The sequence below is a fragment of the Leopardus geoffroyi genome, chromosome D2 (assembly GCF_018350155.1).
Source record: "Leopardus geoffroyi isolate Oge1 chromosome D2, O.geoffroyi_Oge1_pat1.0, whole genome shotgun sequence".
Classification (NCBI taxonomy): domain Eukaryota; kingdom Metazoa; phylum Chordata; class Mammalia; order Carnivora; family Felidae; genus Leopardus; species Leopardus geoffroyi.
Window position 1 is genome coordinate 54,186,971 of NC_059334.1, and position 21,434 is coordinate 54,208,404.

The following is a 21,434-nucleotide window of genomic DNA, read 5'->3' on the forward strand; positions in this document are numbered from 1 at the left end:
GGGGGCTCACTCAAGAGAATCTGTTACAAAGTTTATAGTTTTTTTTAAATGCTTAAAAGACCTTGGCTACCTTTGAAATCAGCATTTAAGTATTCAAGGAAATTGCGGGCAGCTGGGTGGCTCAGTCAGTTGAGAATCCAACTCTTGGTTTCAGCTCAGGTCATGATCCCAGGGTTGTGAGATTAAGTCCCGAGTCAGGCTCCGACCTGGGCGTGGAGGCTTCTTAAGATTCTCTCTCTCCCTCTGCCCCCTCCCCTCCTCGTGATGAGTTCTCTCTCTTTCTCTCTCTCTAAAAAGAAAAAAAGAAAATTCAAGGAAATCAGTTCATGAAATATGTTGTTTGACTTATTAGTTGTATAACAGTGTTTAAATATTTGGGAAAGTGTGCTTAATGGATGTAAAAGTTTAATAAACTGAACATTAAGCCAAACTAAGTAGTACTACGTGTTTTTCCACGCACAACCCCACCCCCCACACCTCACCCCCTCCCCCAAGATGCTGGAGATCCAAGCAACGGACAAGACAGGTTTTATCCACTAGATTTAACAGACTATGTCTCGGAGCAAAAATGCACGAGTCTGGCCATTACTATTCAAAACAAAATCCACACTAATATGCATGGCAGGAAAACCCAGTTAGCAGCTGCATGGGCTGCTTTTTACAATCATGTCTGTTGACAAGGATTATTGCTTAAGTTGTGGCTTGATTAGGCTTGGATCCCAGGCAAATGTTTTGCCGTGTTCACCTTTCTAGAATAAGATTAAGGTTTGTTCCCTTACAACACTACCGAGGTCAAGCTTTTAAATGAGGGGAATTGAGAGGTGAAGGTTTTAGAGAAAGTAGGCCAGGCAACTTGTTTGATCATAGGACTTTTAAGAGAAGGAAAGATTAATATCCATTTTATGTTGTGTGGATGCTAAATGCTTCTATCTCCCCTACGTGCTCATTAAAGTTGCTGTACAAATAAGGAGACACTTCCAAGGTCTAATAGTCTCACTTCATATAGCTGTCATGGAAAAAATGAGTCAAATTGTCAATCGATGCTAATGTAATATCATTAATGGATATATTATCGATGATTCTTCTTGCTGCGGATGGCGGCTCGTGTTCCGTTATTTTTCTGGAAGAATCACTTCGACTTGCCACTTGCCTGGCTGATCTAAGATGTTCTGAGGATTCTCCGAGGACTTATGAGCTAATAATGCTTAGGGATTTCGTGTCCCGAAGAACTCTTTAATCCTGTGCTTCCGAATCCTACTCTAAGCCAGACCTTCTGTCACAGCCCAAGAGTTACCGGCAGTTTTTGAAAGCTCTTCCAAGCGAGCAACCGTTCTGTTCCATCTTTGGGGGATCTTGTGAGGTGCCATTGCCAGGATGTATCTCCTCGCTGGCACTGGGTCCCAGGCGGTGCTCTGAGGGTGTCCCTTCCTGAAAGAGAGCAGAGAAGCAAAGCGAACCACACCATGGGCGAGATCAGCCAAGAGGCCGTGGAGAAATACCTGGAGGACAACCCTCAGTTTGCCAAGGAGTACTTCGCCAAGAGGCTGGCGGAAGCCCCCGGCCCGAGCGGGGCGCTGTCGCCGGCGGATGAGTGGGCCCTGTGCGCCGAGCTGCTGCGGGCGGTGCAGGAGGAGGCCCGCGGCGCCGAGCCCGCGGTGCACGGGGCCCTGCAGAAGCTGGCGCAGCTGCTGCAGGCCGACCGCTGCAGCCTGTTCGCCTGCCGGGCTCGCAACGGCACGCCTGAGGTGGCCTCCCGGCTGTTCGACGTCACCCCCACCTCCAGGTTTGAGGACAACCTGGTGGGCCCCGACAGAGAAGTCGTGTTCCCGTTGGAAATTGGGATAGTGGGTTGGGTTGCTCACACGAAGAAAGCCGTTAATGTCCCAGACGTGCACAAGGTAGGTGGCTTTATGACGGTGGGGCCCACCGGATGTCTTGGCGGGGCTGAGGAGGGGAAGCAATGGAGAGAGAGCCGGGCGCCGAGGGCCACCCTTGTAGCGTGGGTTTGGCTATAACCTGAGTAGGAACGGTGGGGAGAGGATCCGCCAGGCCAAGGGTTGCCAGATTTAGCAAATAAAAATACAAGATGCCCAGTTCAGGTTGAGTTTCAGATAAACAATGAGTAAGTTTTTAGTGTGTGTCCCTTGTAATGTTTTGCATTTTGTCAGGCAAACTCACCTGGGCCTGGTGCATTCCACGGGTGCTCCTTGCATCTCGTCCCTGCTCTGGGAACTTTCCTTCTGAACAGCGCGGCACAGCGGTGCTATTGGGAGATCAGAAAGCTCCTCGATGCTGAGACTTGTGAACTGCACCCACCCACACACACACATACACACCTCTCACTCACAACCTTTTCAGGTCACTCTGTGCTCTGGGATGGACTGGCTCACAAGTGAACACTTTCACCTACAGACCAGATGTGCAGAAAGAAAAAATACCATTTGAAAGTTCAGATGTTCACATTTGGATTGTGAAAAGTGTAAATTTGGGTGGTAAGTGCAATTGACCATCCCAACCCCCTATAACTCAGCTGTACTCAGAATCAACTCCAGGGGCGCCTGGCTGGCTCAGTCCGGGGAGTGTGTGACTCTTGATCTCCGGGTGATGAGTTTGGGCTCCATGTTGGGTGTAGAGATTACTTAAACTTAAAAAAAAAAAAAAAAAAAAGAATCCACTCCAGTCATGTAGTTTGCCCCTGAAAACCCACAGCGTCCTGCACAAACACAAGGCATTGTTACATGCTTTTAAAAACAAACACACAAACAAAAAAAATCACTCTTCTTGCCACCAGTGCTTATTCATTTTAAAAAGATTACAAAATACAAATAAACAGAAGGGAGGAAATATAAATCACTCATAATTGTTCTGCTCATCAGTAACCACAGGTACCAGCCTGTACTTTCTCCTGCTGACTTTTTTTCTGTACGCACGCCCCATTAGTATGATTTGCTGCTAACCAAAGGGAAGCAGTAGCTTATGATGGAAGGGAATTGATGGGGAAGTGGTCCCCAAAATCTCTCTGCTTTCTGTGCCAAGGTTTGTCGGGTCGTGAATGGGGGCAGCTGGTCACAGGAGGATAATCCCCTTCATGCCTCCTGAAGCTGATTACAGGGGGACAGCCGCATGGATCCAGAAAGCACAGAAGTCGTCAAACATTAGCAACACTCTGCAAACAACCACACCACAGCCCTTAGGTGCAAGGGTTGCCATCAGATAGCACAGAGTCCCTCAGTCCTTTCTGATCCCTCCCTTCCGTGAATTCAAGCTGGTCTAAGCTTCTGGGGCTGACTGCCCCCGCTTCCGTGACTAAAACAATTTGCGCCCTTTCAGCAAAATTCTCTTGACACCAATTAGGAGGCTATGCCCATTCACCCTGAGGCTTTCTCACGGGAATATGCTTCTTGCCAGTCTCCACCATCTCCAAAATTACTAGGACTTCAAACTTAAAGTGACATGCAAGTTTGTTTGTTTTTTTTTTTTTTTTTTTTTTTCTGGAAAAAAACTTGCTTAAAGGGACAGGTAAAATGATTTCTGTTGTAATGCTTTATTAATGAGCCTAGTTCCACATGCTGAGAAGAGAATAATAGCAGAGAGCTACTTAACAGATCAGGCAGCCTTGGTCTGTTGCTGTCCATGGTGAGCAACGCTGCATGAACAGGACAGTAATGGAGGTGGAGGTGGGCAGGAGTCGTGTTTTTCCTTTTTTTTTTTTTTTTTTTTTTTTTTTTACCTAAGGACTCCTGGTTGTTATGGGCAGAACAGAGAAGTATATGTTGAAGACAGACACCCTGCTCAGCTCGTTTGCTTCCATTTCTACTGCTTCTAAGCGTTTTTTCTCATGGTTGGTAGAATATTGCTTTTCAACTCTGAGTGCACATTGAAATCGAATTGGGAGCTTTAAAAAAAATACCATGCAAGACTTAATAGACCAATACACCAGACTCTCAGGGGTTGGGATGCAGGCAATAGTATTTTTTAAAAGCTCCCCAGGCGATTCTAAAATGCAGTCAATATTGAAAAACACTGGTGTGTTGGGTGAGCAGATGCAGGAGGGAAAAGTGGATTCCAAGGCAAGCATGGGATACCAGACGGAAGGGGCTCCGGCAGTCTGGAGCTGACTTCTTCCTTGGGAAGAGGAAGCTGAGGCTGCATCTTTCCTACAGTCCATGGTATGGTCAGTGAGTGAGAAGGGCTGGACTAGATGAGGTGTCCCCACTCTGTGTCCAATGATCTTTCTACCCTCCCCCTACCACACATCCCTGCAATTTTGCCAGACTTTAATCAACTGTGGTAAAATCTGCAAAGGGAAAGATGGAAACCAATGTTTTAATGAAATTTCTACTAATTCTTTCCTGTTTCTTTGTATCTGACAATTTCTAGGCATTTTCACATTTGTAATCTATTTGATTCTGGCAAAGACCCTGCAAGGAAGGAAGGACCATGTTTTTATTTCCATCCCGTATATGTAAGAATCTTCTCAGTGGCAATTAGGCAGCATGTGATGGGTCTGGGACGATAACTTGGGTCTTCTGAGGTCTCCCTCTTTTACCACACCACTGACCACACATGTCTTCTCTCTGGTTGACAGTGTTGGCACACGTGAGGGAAGGACGTGTCACACCTAGAAAAAGAGGTAAAGCCAGATGCCCTGACCTTGGGGGATCCATGAGAGTGATAGCAGGGAAGCCACGTGGTGTAGGGTGAGAGCCCGACCCCAGTGCAGGTGCAGGCCTGAGACCAGGTAATTGTGTGATAGATTGCTTTTCTGCACCTGAGACATAGAGGCAAATAAATATACAGATTCAACGTACGTAAAGTGCCTGGTTCCTAGTAGGTACTCAATAAACTACAACTACGATAATACTATCTTTATGCCAAGGGGCTTTCGGGGTCTGTGTTTAGGTGGCTAAAAAAGGGTCAATGATTATTGCCTGTTTTTAAAACAGGTTAAAGACAGGAAAACTTTTAATAATAGGAAACTGAGAGATATCCTCCTCAGGTTAATGATTTCTTTCTGTTGGGCAAACTGCTGATCAACTCTATGGGTGGCTTTCATTCAGAACGTGGTTTAAAAGAAAGCCACGGAGAAGTCCTAAGTTTTCAATAATTAACAGGTTGCCTATAGCTGCCGTACTTCTGTCCTCTGTATTCCTTCTCTTCTCTCTTTCTGGCTCCTGGTCTCAAGGGATAATGGTGTTTTATCAGAATCTAACAACGGGAAGATTGGATGAGGGACACAGTAAGTCTGCTGCTCTACATAATTTCTCCAGTTGCCTTCAGTGGCTTCTTTGAAGGGCCATCAAGGGGAGTTTGTGAATCCAAGAAATACAGGAATTACTCAAGCATACCTCACTGGGGCCTGTTTGAGCTGGTGAACCGGAAAGCCTCACCTCGCCTACTGTGTAATCTGACAGCTGGTTTTATCTAGGGCTTTCAGATACAATAATAAGCAAGCATTACATTTTGAAACTTGTAAGTCATTTTCTCAAAACAGCCGATTAAACTTAAGAATATTTCCTTGTGTTTAGAATCTAGGATAAAATAGCATCATGGTTTGAACCTGCAGAGTGAAGTGTGTTTGCAAAGAAACACTGCCTGACTCCATCATCCCCTGGTGCGTGTGTCTGGTATTTTGATTATTCATTTAGTGGCCGAGATCGGTGTGTAAATGAGGCAGAACGGTAATCACAAGAGAGAACTACTTCTCATCCAGGGAGGCCCAATGAAGTCCCAGGTGTCTCTTCCCAGTAATTTTTGACCATCGATTATGTGTCAGAGACTTTTCTAAGTGCTCTACCCATCCTGCATTGTTCTATGTGTCAGGAACTCTGGACAGTTCACAGTATCAGTGTTCCTGTTTTCACAAAGGCTAAGTAGCCTTCCCAGGATCACACAGCTGGTAAACTGAGGCCTGGTTTCAGCCAGGGTACTCTGACTCCAGAGCCTAAGTAAATAGCTGGTTTGTGTGGGTCCACGGTAGGAAAGGTAGAAAAGAGACCTGGGATAAGGGGCTGCATTTGACTCCTTTAGCATCTCACTGCTTCTAAGGGATCCTCCACAGGAGTGAATCACCCACTGAAAGTACAGATTCCTGGGGGAGATTGATTCTGTTTTAGGAGGTTAGGACTCGGTGGGTCTGCAGATCTGCATTTATCTGCAGGTGGTTGTGAGGCACAGCCCAGGTCTACTGCTCTGAGCTGAGCTGTGACTTCTGTTGACCAAGTGGCCCTGTTCCCTGGTAGATTCCGGCCCAGAAGTCTCACACCAGAGGACTCCCACCTTTTTAATTTGGGAAACTGAACAGAGTCCAGCCTCTAGGGGTTTGTGCTGTTCTTAGAAGCACCATCAACACAGGGAAATGAAAATAATACAACCTATGAAAGGAAAACCACATTAATTTTGGCCTGTGAGTCTCGGAGTCAGCCTGAAAGTTCGGTTCAATTGAAGGTTCAGTTGAAGGTTCAATTGAAGGTTCAAAGGAGAGATAGTATGAGCCACGAAAGGCTGAGTCTACACCCATCTAGAGTGCGTGATCCTCTAACTTAGAGCTGATAAGAACGACTATCCTTGATCCTCTGATGCTCTTCCATTTATGGGCCTCTTCATACTCATCACTGTGCCCTTTCCATGGCGAGGGTATTAGAATCATCTCTCGCATCTACTGCATGAGGCTTGTATCTGGGAAGATCCTCTTCGTCTCTCCCAAAGAGAGAAATTAAAAAAAAAAATGCATGAAAGACATTAAGTTGGTAGAACATTAAAAACTAGTAAGCATCTCGTGCTGGCAAGAGAGTGGTCCTCTCACACATGACCAGTGTAAGTAAGATTTCCAACTTGTTATGAAAGTAATCTGTGTAAATAAAAACCACATACACCTGTGGATCCAGCAAAAGGGATTTCCACTGCGGGGAATCCATCACATAAAAACGAAAGCAAGCATGATTAGCACAATGTTGTTTGTAGTGGGGAAAACTATAAACAGGCTAAGTCAGTACAGAATGGTCGAGTGGACCACAGGCCTCCCACACTGCGCTATTGTACAAGAATCTAGAGGGTAAATTCACATCCATATGCACTGGTCCGGAGGGAAGTCCACAAAATATTGTTATGTGATGAATGTCATGCGTAAATTCGAAAAGAAAACTTTATGAAAAGGGAAAAAGAAAATCATTTGTCCAAACATTTAGGGAAAGGTACGCAAGGAAACATACTAAGCAGTTAACACTGGTTCTCTCAAGTTGGTGAGATTAGAATCAGGTGGAGAGTATTAATCTTTTTCTTTGTGTTATGATATACTGGTTGTCTGATTCCAAGTGCACATTTTAATTGTCATAATTAGAAAGAAGAGCTCGGTGGCCTATACCTGTAATCCCAGCCGTGCGCTCCTTCCCAGCACACTTTCTGTCCGTTGTAACCTTGCTTCCTCATAGCACTTCACTTTCCACTTTGCCGTGACATCACCTCTTTTCTCCTGGCCCAACCTCAGCCTCGCCTAGAGAGGCCATAGCTCAGGTGGGAGATGCTCGTCCTGAGACCGGTGAGTTCATTCTGTGCAATCATGGGATGGGGGTGTGTGTGGGACCACTGTGCCGGGGCCCCAGTTGTCTATACAGTTTGGACTAGAGAGAGTGGTCTGCTGCCATTCCCGGATCTACACTGCGTGGTTCTGTGCTGCTGTGGCAAACATGTGAATGTGTCTTTCAGAACAGCCATTTTTCTGACTTCATGGACAAACAAACCGGCTATGTCACAAAGAACCTGCTGGCAACACCAATCATGATAGGCAAGGAGGTTCTTGCTGTGGTTATGGCAGTTAACAAAGTAAATGCATCTGAATTTTCCAAAGAGGACGAGGAGGTAACGCTAACCCTGGGCATCGAGTCAGAGGCTTGGGAAACTGATTTGTTGTTTAACGAGAGAAAGATATCATATCTGATTTGGTTTTCTCTGCCTTCCATAGGTCTTTTCCAAATACCTCAGCTTTGTTTCTGTCATCCTAAAACTTCATCACACCCAGTACCTGTACAGTGTTGAATCCCGGAGAAGCCAGGTAACAGGAAGGTGACATTAATCACTCCATGCCGACCTGTTCTGAACAGAGGGACCCAGAGGCAACAAACTCAGACCCCTCCTATCACTCATGGGGGTTTAAGCCACACGGAGCAGATTCCCAAACTTTAGTCCCAGTTGTCTTCTCGTGGTCTGCTTCTGCCTCCCACCCCCCTTCCCTGCCTCTCCGTCTGTAGGTACCACTGGCTTGCCTTTCTTCAGTCTTTATCCCGGGTAGCCATGGTTTCTTCTGTGGGTTGGCTATAATTAGAGTAACCTACCCTACATGCTTGTTGTAACTATCAAATGATCATTATATGAGTTTGTAACATAAAGCTCTTAGCGGTGCCTGCTACATATTGAAGCCCTTAATTTGAGGAGCAAATCACTCTTCTGAAGTCTGTTGCCTCCTTGAGCCAGAAGCATAAAGAACAACATTGGTAACCAGGGCACCTGAGTCCAGGCTGCTCTCTGAACCTCAGTTTCTTCATCAGTACAATGTGGGGGAGAGTGGTGGGGATGGAGGGCTTCCACATCCCTTCCCATCCAACTGTCCAGGTAAGGTTACCTCTGGGTAGCTCAAGATGCATGGAACAAGGCCTATGGCTTTCTCCCCTTAACTGCCAGCACAAGCCAGAGGGCCCCCAATACTGGGCCCTCTCCCCCCAAACTGCCTCTGCCTCCAATTTTAGGTCACTTGCCCTTTGAAGCCAAAACGTTCGGGCACGGGGACCAACCATGAGTTACCACTTTCATAAACCCACACCCTTGCATCTGACTAGTTTGTCAGACAGGTACACGTTCAAAAATGAAATTGCATTGTTTACTGATATGTGTTCTTTTTGTCTGAGACACCTTCTCCTTTCTTTTGGCTAATGCTCCATGCCTTCACTGTATTTTGTTCTGTTTTCTCTTTAATTCATCCTTTCAGATCCTTATGTGGTCCGCCAATAAAGTATTTGAAGAGCTCACAGATGTTGAGCGGCAATTTCACAAAGCACTCTACACAATTAGAACATATCTGAACTGTGAACGCTACTCCATCGGACTGCTGGACATGACCAAGGAGAAGGTCCTCATTCTTCCATACATTTTGTCTCACCTCAAATCGTCTATACAAGACAGTGATCCATTAAAAAATGGATAATATTCACACACAATGTATAATGTTCATTTCTCATCTTGTTTCATTCATTAGGTTGGAGCTCTCCTAGCTCAGCATAAGTAATGAACACTGTCTTGTTTCTATTTCTTATTCTCCTTGTGAATTGAAGTTATTTTTTTCAGAGTAATTGTTCTAAGTGGATAAACACAGGACCAAGTGTCAGGAGAGCTGGGTTCTGATCCTGGCTCTGGGACTTTGTAGTCGAGTGTATTTGGGTTAGGGTGCTTTTGGCTACAAGTAACATCAGACCCAGCTAAAAGCATCTTTAACAATAAGACAGTTATTATCTCATTTAACAAGAAGTCCCAAGTTCTTCCTGGAAGAAGAAGGGCAGAAGAAGGGCAGTTCTAGGTCTGGTTCATTGAGAACACAGCACAGTCATCAAGGCCCCGGGGGCTTCCCGTTTTCCCACGGCAGGGTCTCTGCCGCCTTCAGCATGGTGGCAAGGTCTCCTCTTGGGGTGGCAAGATGGCTGTTATAGCTCAAGGCATGGCACATGGACAGGACCAAACTGGGAGGCTTTTCCTGTAAATGTCACCTTCATCACCTTTCATGTGATGTGAGGAGCACCCTTCCCCAGAAGCGCCTTGGCAGATTTCTCCCCCGTCTTCACTGTCCACAACTGGGCCATGTGCCTGCCCTCAGACTAATCCCAGGCATCTCATATGGGCCACCCAGGGCCCATATGTACAAGCCCATATTCCCTGAGAAAAATGACCACCTGGCACCTAAATAAAATCAGGGTCTGTTAGAGAGGAAGAGGGAGAGAACAGATGTTGGGTAAGGTGGCCACACTGTTGGTCGTGCTGCATGACCTTGGCCAAGCCTCTTAACCTATTTAGATTTAGTTTATTTATCTATAAAAGAGCCACTAGCTATTGAGTCCCTTTGACTATGTGTCAGGGCAAGTGCTCTGTATGTATTGTTCATTAACGCTCACCACAACCCTATAGCATCAACTCTATTATTATCCCTGTTTTACAGATGAAAACGCTTGAGTGACTTGTTCACATTCACAAGTTCGTAAGCGATATTACTGGAAATCGTAGGTCTTTTCCAGCTCTAAAATTCTGGATTTATAAAATAAATAAGTAAATAAAATATGCAAAGCCATGAAACTCATAGAAGATATAGTAGGTCGTGGAACAGTTTGTTTAATATGTTTAAATATAATTGCTTCCAGGAATTCTATGATGAGTGGCCAATCAAACTTGGAGAAGTCGAGCCTTATAAAGGTCCAAAGACACCAGATGGCAGAGTAAGTGCAAACGTCTTCCTCAGTGATATGTGTGCATGGTATAGGGCGCCAAAACCAGTAGGGAGGAAAGAAGAGTGCTGGCCCGAGAAGCCCTGGATTCTAGTCCTGTAAGTTTCTGGGGGACCTCAGAGTAGTAGAAAGAACACTGGACAAGGAGTTTGAGGTTCAAGTGCCAGGTCTTCCCTAGCCAGCTAGGTGCTCCTTGCCTTAACTAACTCATTGTTTAACCTCTCAATTTCCTTTTCTGTAAAGCCGGGCTTAGCGAATCAATAGATCTCAATAGGGAGGGACACATCAGAGCCACCTGCCCAGCTTTTTAAGTGCACTATGCCCAGGCCCTCCTTCAAACCTGCTGGACTCGAGACTCCAGGCGAGGGTTGGATAGCTGTGTCCCCCTTGACACAAGCTTCAGAGGGCAGGAACGATGTCTCACCACCATGTTCCCAGACACACAGGAAAGTGAAGGTACTGGGATAGAATGTGTCCAGGCCTTGGGGTTTTCATCTGCCCAAAGAAGTAGAGAGATTAGTTCTCAAGTCCCTTCCAGCTTGGAAGGTGGGAAATGTTCATAATACAGTGGGGAAGAGAAAACATTGACTGAGGCTGAGAAATTACATGGTTTGTTCCACTGAAGTTAATAGTCAGGTATTTCTGGACAATAGAAAGGGATCAGCTAAAAGTAAAACAAGATTCCCGTGAAAGCTGTTTGGATAAACTCAACTTTTAAAATTTAGCTTAACAGGCTTGTTCATGTAGATAAATAGCCAATAGTATTTTCTAGTTGTGTTGCAAGCTTGTAATCAGGACATGAGTAATTTGGTGATAGTTATGCAGAGCAATGTGGTTAGAATGTAAGGTACCATTTAAATGAGTTTTAAAGTATAAGCTTGCCTATAAGAGGTGTTTTCTTTGGGAAATGAGATCACTCTCATAATCTCTTTCCTCTTAGGAAGTCATCTTTTATAAAATCATCGATTACATTTTACATGGAAAAGAAGAGATCAAAGTGATCCCGTGAGTACTGTCCTCAGCAGCCAGGAAGTTGCCATTTTGTTTTCGCGCACAGTGCATTTCTTCTCTGTATGACAATGATTTTCTTTCTTCTAATCTTCCTCAAGGACACCTCCTGCAGACCACTGGACTCTCGTTAGTGGGTTGCCGACCTATGTTGCTGAAAATGGATTTGTAAGTTATTGAACACATTTAAACCTTGAATAATATTGGATGAAGCCCTTATCAACTAAGGGGTGGGAGCAGTTGTGAAAGTAAAATGCACACACATGTGGGATGCCCACACAGGACATGGGGGAGAGGCATCTTGGCAGTTGAAAGTAGGTTGACTGGAGACTTCCAGATTACACACAAATATTTAGTCATTGTGAGAAAGATTCATCCATTCCCGCAACTTCTTATTCTGTTAGCCATGCAAATTTCAGACATCCTTTAGAAGTCTGTGACCATTATTCATGTTAGGTTTAATTTGATCTCAAGTACAGTTACCTTGGTCAAGACTTTTGAAGCATGGGAAATTACTGACAAGAGAGAAAAATGAATAAATGGGGAACTTTGCCACTGATTGCAATGCAAAATGTAGTGGGTTGATAAAGTAAGTGAAGATCTTTGCCCCGGTCTATCACGTGGGGTGGGATGGGATGGACAGATAGCAGGCCAGGTCTGGCTAAGAGAGGTCAAGATATAGGCAGACAACAAGCAAGAGGTCTCTGGTAGGTCCCACAGGTCTCCAGGCCAGAGAACCAGAGTCACCATATTTTTCCCACTCTGCCTCAGCCATGCTTTCCTTCCTTCTCGTGGCTGATTTCTCTCCCTTGTTGGGCTTCTCCACCATCTGTGTCATCTTTTGGCACCAAGATTCCTCCCTGCGGGAGTTCAATGCTTCCAACATTTCTTAGTGTTGGCATTTTCCTATCTTCCCCGTTATGAATCCAAGTTTCTGTAATGTATTTATAGCACTTATTTGCATATTTGCATATTTGATTTCGCTTTAGCATTGTCCTTGTGTTTTGAGCAGTGTTCGTTCATCTTCATTATTTAGTAAATGGGCATGTGAATTATAGTGACTAATAGAGTCACTTGAGGGTCAGAGGGAAGGAGAAATAAAACCTAGGTTAGCTCCTGTTTTCTTTGACCGTCACAAATTTGCCTCTGCTTAGTGTGAAAGTTGCTGGGTTTGGAACAGTAGCAGAGTAAGGAAAATTCCAGATGTGACTGCAGGATGTTCTTATGTCAGGGTGCTTTGCTTTGGGGTTTCCAGGAGGCCTAAACCCTGGGGTCACTGGGTACAGGACCAGGTGGCCTCAAAACAGGTGACATGATCCCTTTTTCTAGGTAGAGACATGCCAAAGGGGAAGAAAAGAAAACGAAGAGAAAAAACAACTTTATTTCTTTTAGGAATAAACAGCACTTTACACTAACAAATATCATGTTTTCAAAATCACTCCAAAATAATTGGAGTGTTTTTTATTTTTAATTTTTTTTTTAATTTTTTTTTTTTCCAACGTTTATTTATTTTTGGGACAGAGAGAGAGCATGAACGGGGGAGGGGCAGAGAGAGAGGGAGACACAGAATCGGAAACAGGCTCCAGGCTCTGAGCCATCAGCCCAGAGCCCGACGCGGGGCTCGAACTCACGGACCGCGAGATCGTGACCTGGCTGAAGCCGGACGCTTAACCGACTGCGCCACCCAGGCGCCCCTGGAGTGTTTTTTAAATGTTACTCCTGACTTAGTAGTAATGACGAAAACATTCCAATTCATTCCTGAGTCCACAGATACCACAACTTTTCAGCGTCTGTACATAACCAGATTGCTCGACCATTGACCCCCATCCTTTGTTTCCTTGCAGGCCACCTAGGCAGTTTTCTAGGGAAACAGGGTTTCCCCAAAAATCAGTTTGGAGAAAACGAGTGTGTCAAAAGCCAGTTCATTGAATGGTTAATTTGCCAAGTCATCAACTTGCCATCTTACCAACTTGCCAAGGGATTGATTCCCAAAGCAGGGGAGGATTTTCCACCAGGTTTTGGTTCTATCACAGACCCACTGCACATGCTTCACTGCTGCCTTCCACATTGGAGCTCCTTCCCTGGGCCCCATCCCTGCTCTCTGAGAGCCCAAGACTGGCGGCAAACTGTTGTAAATCTAGTTTAAGGTATTTCTCACAAAATTGCTCATTAGGCAAATTGGCATTCCCAAAGTGATTTCCAGAGAATTGAGCTTGAGCCATTTCCTGGGACTCTAATTATGATTAGGGTGAACATACATCCAGTTTGCCTGGGCCAGCTTCCATGCACACCTGTTGTGCTTGAGTTATCAATAGTCCTCCCTTTCACTCCCAAAGGTATCACCCTATCATATGCACTTACAAGAAGCAGGACTTACTAAAAACATATTTTGTGTCTAGCACAGGATTTTCTCCAACTTGACATTATTGACATCTGGGGCCAGACAATTCCTTGTGGGGAACTATCCCGTGCACTGTATGATGTTCAGCAGCATCACTGCCCTCTACCCATCAGATGCTCTACACCACCCTGGCTGGGAACCACTAGCCTAGAGGATGATTTCACACATTTCAGCAGACCCAGCCAGAACAATGCATTCCTGGGCGGGGCGGGGTGGGGGCTGCTGTAATATCGTGGTGCACTCTATGACTCAAGAGCCCTGGGTGCCTTGACTTGGTCCTGCCCTGGGCAAATCCCTTGGCAAATCCTTGACCTTGGGCCCGGGAGGGAGAGAGGGAAGGAAGGAGGGAAGGAGGGAGGAAGGAAGGAAATAGAACCTTCCCAGAATCTCTGTCATCCCTGCCCCAGCAGAATGACCTTCTCCTCAGCTTCCTCCACTCCTTGGTCTGAACAGCTAAAAGTTTTGAATTTGGAAGAAGAATCCTTAGAGGCTGGGAAGAGTAGGCAGAAGCAGAGATTGTGCTAAATGTCACACAATGACTTAATTAGCAGAAGAGAACCTCAATGTGTTGTTAGCAAATTTGGCCCAGCCGTGGCTCAGTGTGAATAATTTGCCTGCAAACCATGGAGAGGCGCAGAAGAAACCCTCGCCTCAAATGCATCCTTTCTTACACTGCTCTGTGGGTTGGTGGTCCCCCCTCCGCACGATGTTTCAGGACTTTCATGTCCTCTTGCTTTACAGATATGTAACATGCTGAACGCCCCCGCAGATGAGTACTTCACCTTTCAGGTAACTCTGCCCTCCGCCAGGCCTCCTATCACTGCTGCCCCCTCCCCCATCCTCAGGGTCTGCCTTGTGCTCAGGTGGCCGGGAGACAAGCACAAGGCTTACGTCCCATTCACCCTGGAGGGACCAGGGTCACCAACCAAGTAGCAGATTCTTCAGGGAAGGGAGAAGAGGTGGGAGGTGCAGGGGGATGAGAGGAGACAGGGTGTTTATCACCCCAGCACTGGGCAGGGAAGCGGGGGGACCCTGCCCCTTCTCCATGCCCTCCCACTCCTGGTCACTCAGTGCTTCAAACAGTGCCTGGCACATCATAGGTGCTCACTAAGTGTTCTTCGCAGGAGTGATCAGCTGCACAAGGTCTACCACCTGGATTCAGCCCTTTTTGGTTTTCCCAGGCCCTTCCCTGCAGCTTATTAGAAAAGAAAAACTATCTATCGGGTCCTCGGGGGCCTCTCCTGCTGTCAGACTCTTGGTTTTATCTTTCCTCCTGCAGCATCCTGGGATCCCCCTCCCTACCTGTCCCCTCTGCCACCCCCTCCCCACGTGACTGCTGGGGAGGAACTCGCATCTATCTCTGCGGCCCCTCCCTTTCTGCCTTCTGGTCCGTGTTCTGTGTCCCTATTTTCACAAACATCCACTTAGAGCCCTAGTTCCGGTCAGGAATAGAGAGCCACCAGTGTCTTCCTGTCTGTCACACAGACACACATACACAGAGCCCCAGCTATGCCTGCTGGACAGGCTGCCTCCTTGGGCGAGAGGGGTGTGCGAACAGCAGCAGATGCAAGCCGGGCCTGGGGAAACCTACGGGCTCCTGCTTTGTTTCCTGGAAGGTTTCCCTCGGATCTCCTTGTTCGTCCCTCTGCTCACTGATGTGGAAAACACACAAACACCATATGGCGCATTTGCTCCTGTTCCTCCCTCCTTGCAGCCAAAGCCTCACTGTGACCATGGTGTGCTGGCCCTGACCCCTACATTTATGGCAGTCGGGTGCCGGGGAAGAGTACACAGGAAGGAGCAAGGGGGCAAGCACTTTCTAAAGTGTCTGACCCTAAGCAGTCCTTGTCGGAACAGGGAGGGGGGGGAGCTGGCCCGGGAGAGCCCGGCCTCTGCTCTGATATTTGGGGGCAGCCACACATGGCTCCGAGAATAAAGATTTTGAGAACCACTCAAATCTTTTTCCCCAAAGCTTTGAATGTCAGGACATAATAAGTTGAGGCTGGGTTTCTCTGCTTTTCATTCCAAGTATAAAGACGAGCTCGCCAACTAATAAGCAGTTGTTTATTGAGCACCTGTCATATGCCCAGCACCGGCCCCTCACTTACATGGAAGCCAACAGTGTAGGAAATGCTCTTCCGCAGGATTAGGAAATAGCCTCACAGACAAAAATCAACAACTCCGAAACATTTGGAAATCATCTAAACTGCTACCTTGTGTGCTCCAGGCTAAAAGTGCTGTTAGAATTCTGAAAAAGAAAAGTTCCGTATGGGTGGAAAAGGTGAGAGAAGGCTTCACAGGAGAGGCAGGCCAGCCTGGGCCTCTGGGGATGGCTCACTGTGCTGAAGGAAGCAGAAGAGCTACCCGGGGAGCTTATTTAAGATGCACATCCTCAAATTATGACACAAGCTTGAAAAAAAAGAAAAAAAGTCTTGCACGTTGACCTTACGCCACACTTTGAGAAATGCTCCTAAACTTCTGTGTCTGTATCCCCCTAGAATGTTATCAACCTGAGATTAGGGCCTGTGGTTAGTAGCCCCAGCAACTAGCCCAGGTCCTGGCACATCACAGGGGAACACAAAAGACGGTTTTGATGGATCCGTCAGGAACACAGAAACCACACTAGGTATTTCAACAGAGAGAATTTAATATAAGGAATTAGTTAAGCAGGTGTTGGGGGACAGAAAAAGTGAATGGGGAACACTGAGGCTTCCGATCCTTATAGCAGTGGGCAAAAGAGAAGCCATTAGGGTTGTTACAGTGTAGATACTTGGTTCCAGTACACTGCATCAAATGGCCTAGAACACTTTTATGGCTCTATAGTCCCAGCTAATTTCTGACCCAGTGTAGGAATTGTGCAGCTCACATAGAGATTAGACTATTCTTCCTTAAAGATAACCAGAGTTGGGGGAAGGTAGCTACGACAGGGTAGTAGTTCAGGGAAGCCTGTGATGCTCCATTAGTCCTCTATCTTGATCCCAGTGGTGGGAGCACGTACGTACACATGTGATGAGCTTGCATAGAAATACACACACGCATGCACACACACACACAATAAGTACACATAAACCTAGTGAAATCTGACTGAGATCCATGGATTGTATCAGTATCTATTTCCTGGATTTGATGGTGCACTACAGTTACACAAGCTGTTACCTCTGGGGAAACTGGGTGAAGGGTACCTACAGCTTCCCTATACATTTCTTTTGCAACATCCTGTGAATCTATAGGTATTTCAAAATTAAAAGTTAAGAAAATAATCTAAATGTCCTTCCTGTTTGTAGAAAGGACCTGTAGATGAAACTGGCTGGGTCATTAAAAATGTCTTATCCCTGCCTATTGTCAACAAGAAAGAAGATATTGTGGGAGTAGCTACATTTTACAACAGGAAAGATGGAAAACCTTTTGATGAATATGATGAACACATTACTGAAGTAAGTGCAATCATAAACTAATGGAGACAAATGAAATTCATGAAACAATAGAGGTGGCGCAATTATTTGTTATTCTGGAGTGATATTTTTGAAGGGCCATTAAGGCATGAGTCACATATGTTTGCGGTCAATATGTGGTTATTGTGTCATTTCTGTTTCCTGGCTTCTGTAAACTGCAACATTTTCTTCCAAAGATTGAACTTTGGCTTAATCAAAATTCTTTACAATATTAGGCAACTGGACAGAAATTTTCTATCTCCTTTCCCCACCCCTTCTATTCCTTATGTTTCTTGCTGTCACCCTCAATCCTCTGAGTTTCAGGCTGTGCTTTATTCTACTGGATATTGTAATTCTTTTGCTCTAATAAAATATTCATGGTGCCTGGTGCACTTTGAAAAGCAAGGGATTAGCCAATTTCATTGTCTGGGGCTGATTATTAGTACGTTTTTGTTCTTAGATTGAAATACGAAGCTGAATTGTTGATGGTAGAAGGGAGATTGATTGAGAGGAAAGAATGTAGATGGTTGCCTCCAAATCAGTTTTTCAGTTTTAGAGAATTGAATCACATTTTATCCATTTCAGACTCTCACACAATTTCTTGGATGGTCTCTTTTAAATACTGACACCTATGATAAAATGAATAAGCTAGAAAACAGAAAGGATATAGCTCAGGAAATGCTCATGAGCCAGACCAAAGCTACTCCTGATGAAGTCAAGTCTATTCTGGTAAGTGGGGAATTCAGTCCTGTGGACATTAGGTGGCATCTAAGCACAGTTCCTGGAATTTGCCTAATTACTTAGAGGTCTGACAAACGAGAATAAGTTTAGTCCTAGGCTAAGGAGGAGGAGACAAGGAGATTGGTGGGGGGTGGGGTGGGGGCTGCGGACCTGGGTGGCCCAGTGGATACAGAGCCTTATTGGACTTCTTAGCTGCTTGGTTGGAATAGCACTTTGCTTAAACAACAACAACAACACAACTCCTGGGTCTGTAGGAGCTGGAGGAGTGACATCTAGATTCAAGTACGTTAGCAAGGAAAAAATATTTCCAGGAAGGGAAGTGTATCAGTCAGTTATTGCCATATACATTGCCATGTGTAACAACCATAACATCTCAGTGGTATACAACATTAAACATCTATTTTTTCACTCATGCATTGGTGGGTTGACTAGTCTTCAACTGATTTCTAGTTGGGCTTGGCTCTAAGCTGTGAGTTTGGTTTGCTCTATGCATACCTCATCCTTCTTGCCCAGAAGCCACTTGATAAATGCTCTTCTTATGGTGAGGTCAAAGGTGCAAGAGAGCAAGCCAAACTGTGCAAGCTCATTTCAAGTCTTCCCTCATGGCACATGCACTAAAATTCTCATTGGCCAAATGTGGCCAAGACCAATATCATGGACGATGGGGAAGCAAGTAGATAGATATTTATTAACAGTGTTCTAATCACCACCAAATGAAGGGAAAATATCACACATCCCCTATCTCTATTCCTTTTATTTCCCTGGTTTTCAGAGTGTGTGTGTAGGTGTAGTTTTCTTGGGGTGGGTTTTGTTTTTTCTGGTCTTGGTTTTGCTGAGTTGCTTGAGGATTAAGAGAAATTTTATTTGACAGTTTGAGATGTTAAAAATGAGAAAACCTGAGGAGGATGAAGAGAAATTTCCATAAACTAATAGAAAAACAAATATAAGCCACTCATTTTTCTCTCTTTCTTGCCTACATATAAATAACCCACATTTCTCTCTCTCTCTCTCTCTCTCTCTCTCTCTCTCTCTCTGTCTCCCCTTCTCTCTCTCTGACAGCCACTGTTACATTTTCAGGAAATAAAAAAAATTCATTACATTATTTTTTTTGGAGAAAATTCTTCATAATCAATGCTATAGGTCTTTTTTGTATCTAGAATACATCTTTGCAAAGAACTCATTACAGCATATTTTAAATACATTTAAACTGATTTTAAGAGTAGAGGAGTCAGATAGAAATTTACTTTATGGGAATTTCACACTTCAATTGCTTTTACATTTTAGAAAATTAAAGAGAAGTTAAATATAGATGTAATTGAAGACTGTGAAGAAAAACAACTTGTCACAATTTTGGTAAGTGTTTTACTTCTATCCTTAACGCCGCTTAAATAAAATCTATTAGGATACATGTTCTCATTTCTCATGTAAGAGTTTCCTCTTCTCTGTCACCTTTAAAGGCTAAAAAGAAAAGAGATTTCTTATTAAGAGTGACCTTTTAGTTCTCTGCATTTTTTTCCTCCTTGTGCCCCCTACAGTCCAATCCATAAAGATAATAGAGAATCAAAAACTAGGCTTCTGCGTAAAGGAACGCAGGCACAGATTCTAGGCATGTCATGGCCTCGTTTATTTTGATAGTTTTGGATGACACTGTGGTCACCCCAGAAGACATGACAGAATTACAGTAGAACAAAGACCCTTCAAGGCACAATTGTCCTCTGCCAGCACTCGCTTCTGTTTTCTGGAACTTGGAGGAATGTGGTTCTTTCCTCTTGTTGCCACCAGTTGAAATGGTTGAAATAACTTCTCTTCCTGTTATTAATCCTATATTTGGTTCTAGGTAGTTTTGCCCAAAACTTCTTTGCTGTAGACATCTTTGCCACAACCATTTCGTGGCAAATATTTTTGCCACATAACTAAGTGATCTGTAAGGCAGTTTTTCTGTAAAAGAGAAAACTCTTTTGACAGTTTGGTTTGCTTTCTTCATTGATGAATTGACTGCCTTCAGCAGAGTTAATCTACTGAAGCTAGTTATCAGTAAAACTCTCGTCTTTATATTATGTAAACCTCAGCTAACCCTCACAATTGTCTATGTAAACCTTAGCTAGCCCTCATAATGGTCTGTATGAACCTCAGCTAGCCCTCATAGTGGTCTATGCTGTGACAAGTACACGGGGTGGTCTTAAAGTAGGGGGTGATGACAACTCCGTATACGGACTTGATAGAAAATACGGTGATAAACCTCACTGGAAGTGTGGAGTAGAATGTGAAGCCAGACTGCGCACCAGGCTGTACTAGACAACGGTAACATGCCAGTCATAATGGCCAAAGCTCAGTTACAAACGCATTACAACCTTAGCATTTCCTCCACATTCCTCATAGAACTTAGGAACGTCTATCAGCAGACATGGGACAATCTGCCAGGAACAAACAACGGTGTAGAAGGCTTTCACAGCACAATACAGACCTCTGTTGCAAATATGCCTCCTAGTATTTGGAAACTGATGCCTCTCTTAACAAAGGAAGAAATTTTAGTGAAAGAAAGAAAGTGTGATGCCAAAGGAGGAGACAAATCAACAAGAAAAAAAAAAAAAAGAGTGTAATACTCTAAATGAAAGACTTTGAAGACAAGCGCTGAGGTTCAATCCACAGAATGAAATCAGTTATTTGCACGGTACTGCCATGAATCTACGCTATACATTCTAAATATATTCAATTTTTTAAAAAAATTTTACAATAAGGTCTCTTTTATTGTGTTATTCATTTTTTTATGTTACATAAAGATGTTACATAATGTTACATGTTTTATGTTACATCCTTTTTAATGAATGTCCCTCTCATTTTTTTCGTGATTTTATTTTTATGGCAAAAATTACCTTATAGCTGACTAATTAGTTACACAGCAAGAATGTTTGCAGTGAAGATGCAATCATGGCAAGGGGAGACGCATGACTTTTGGAGAACTCGGCAATATTTGATTGTGTTTTGAGTTCCTCAGTTTTATGCAGTAATGATTTGGGACAAGCCTGGAACAGATTTTACATTCAAAACAGTCCATTTCCTTGTAAAGCTACTGGTTCTTTGCCCATTTTGTTGCTTCTTCAATGTAAGGGCCTTCGTCCATTAGGTGGAGAACTAGAGAATTTCTAGTGTCAGGATGCCAACTACAGTTTTGTTTTATGAGGAGGACTGGGGTAGGGGTGCGCTGATGAGGAAAGAAATCTCCCTACCTTCCCTCCTTTCCAAGACAAATCAGGAGGCCCTGCAGCTCGCGATCGCCACACCGTAGATCTGGAGAGGATTTCCCAAAGAAGTACCTTCGTCACTCATCCTTAATTCAGTTTTTTCTCATTCATGCAGTAGTTATCGAGAGGT

General features: G+C 44.5%; 1 protein-coding gene across 2 annotated transcripts in view; it reads left to right on the forward strand.

The window, feature by feature from the left end:
- Window positions 1-1,069: 1,069 nt before the first annotated feature.
- The window catches only part of PDE6C (phosphodiesterase 6C), a 45,539-nt gene continuing 25,174 nt past the window's right edge, over window positions 1,070-21,434 (forward strand). Inside the window, exons 1-11 of one of the 2 annotated variants that reach the window (XM_045438249.1) lie at window positions 1,070-1,898; window positions 7,705-7,857; window positions 7,961-8,050; window positions 8,981-9,121; window positions 10,398-10,472; window positions 11,422-11,486; window positions 11,591-11,657; window positions 14,632-14,679; window positions 17,175-17,324; window positions 17,907-18,050; window positions 19,347-19,415. In XM_045438249.1, coding sequence (XP_045294205.1) covers window positions 1,464-1,898; window positions 7,705-7,857; window positions 7,961-8,050; window positions 8,981-9,121; window positions 10,398-10,472; window positions 11,422-11,486; window positions 11,591-11,657; window positions 14,632-14,679; window positions 17,175-17,324; window positions 17,907-18,050; window positions 19,347-19,415 — 1,437 coding nt within the window. In that variant the 5' untranslated portion in view covers window positions 1,070-1,463. The remainder of the gene's footprint in view (window positions 1,899-7,704; window positions 7,858-7,960; window positions 8,051-8,980; window positions 9,122-10,397; window positions 10,473-11,421; window positions 11,487-11,590; window positions 11,658-14,631; window positions 14,680-17,174; window positions 17,325-17,906; window positions 18,051-19,346; window positions 19,416-21,434) is intronic. The other variant, XM_045438250.1, reaches the window with a different exon arrangement.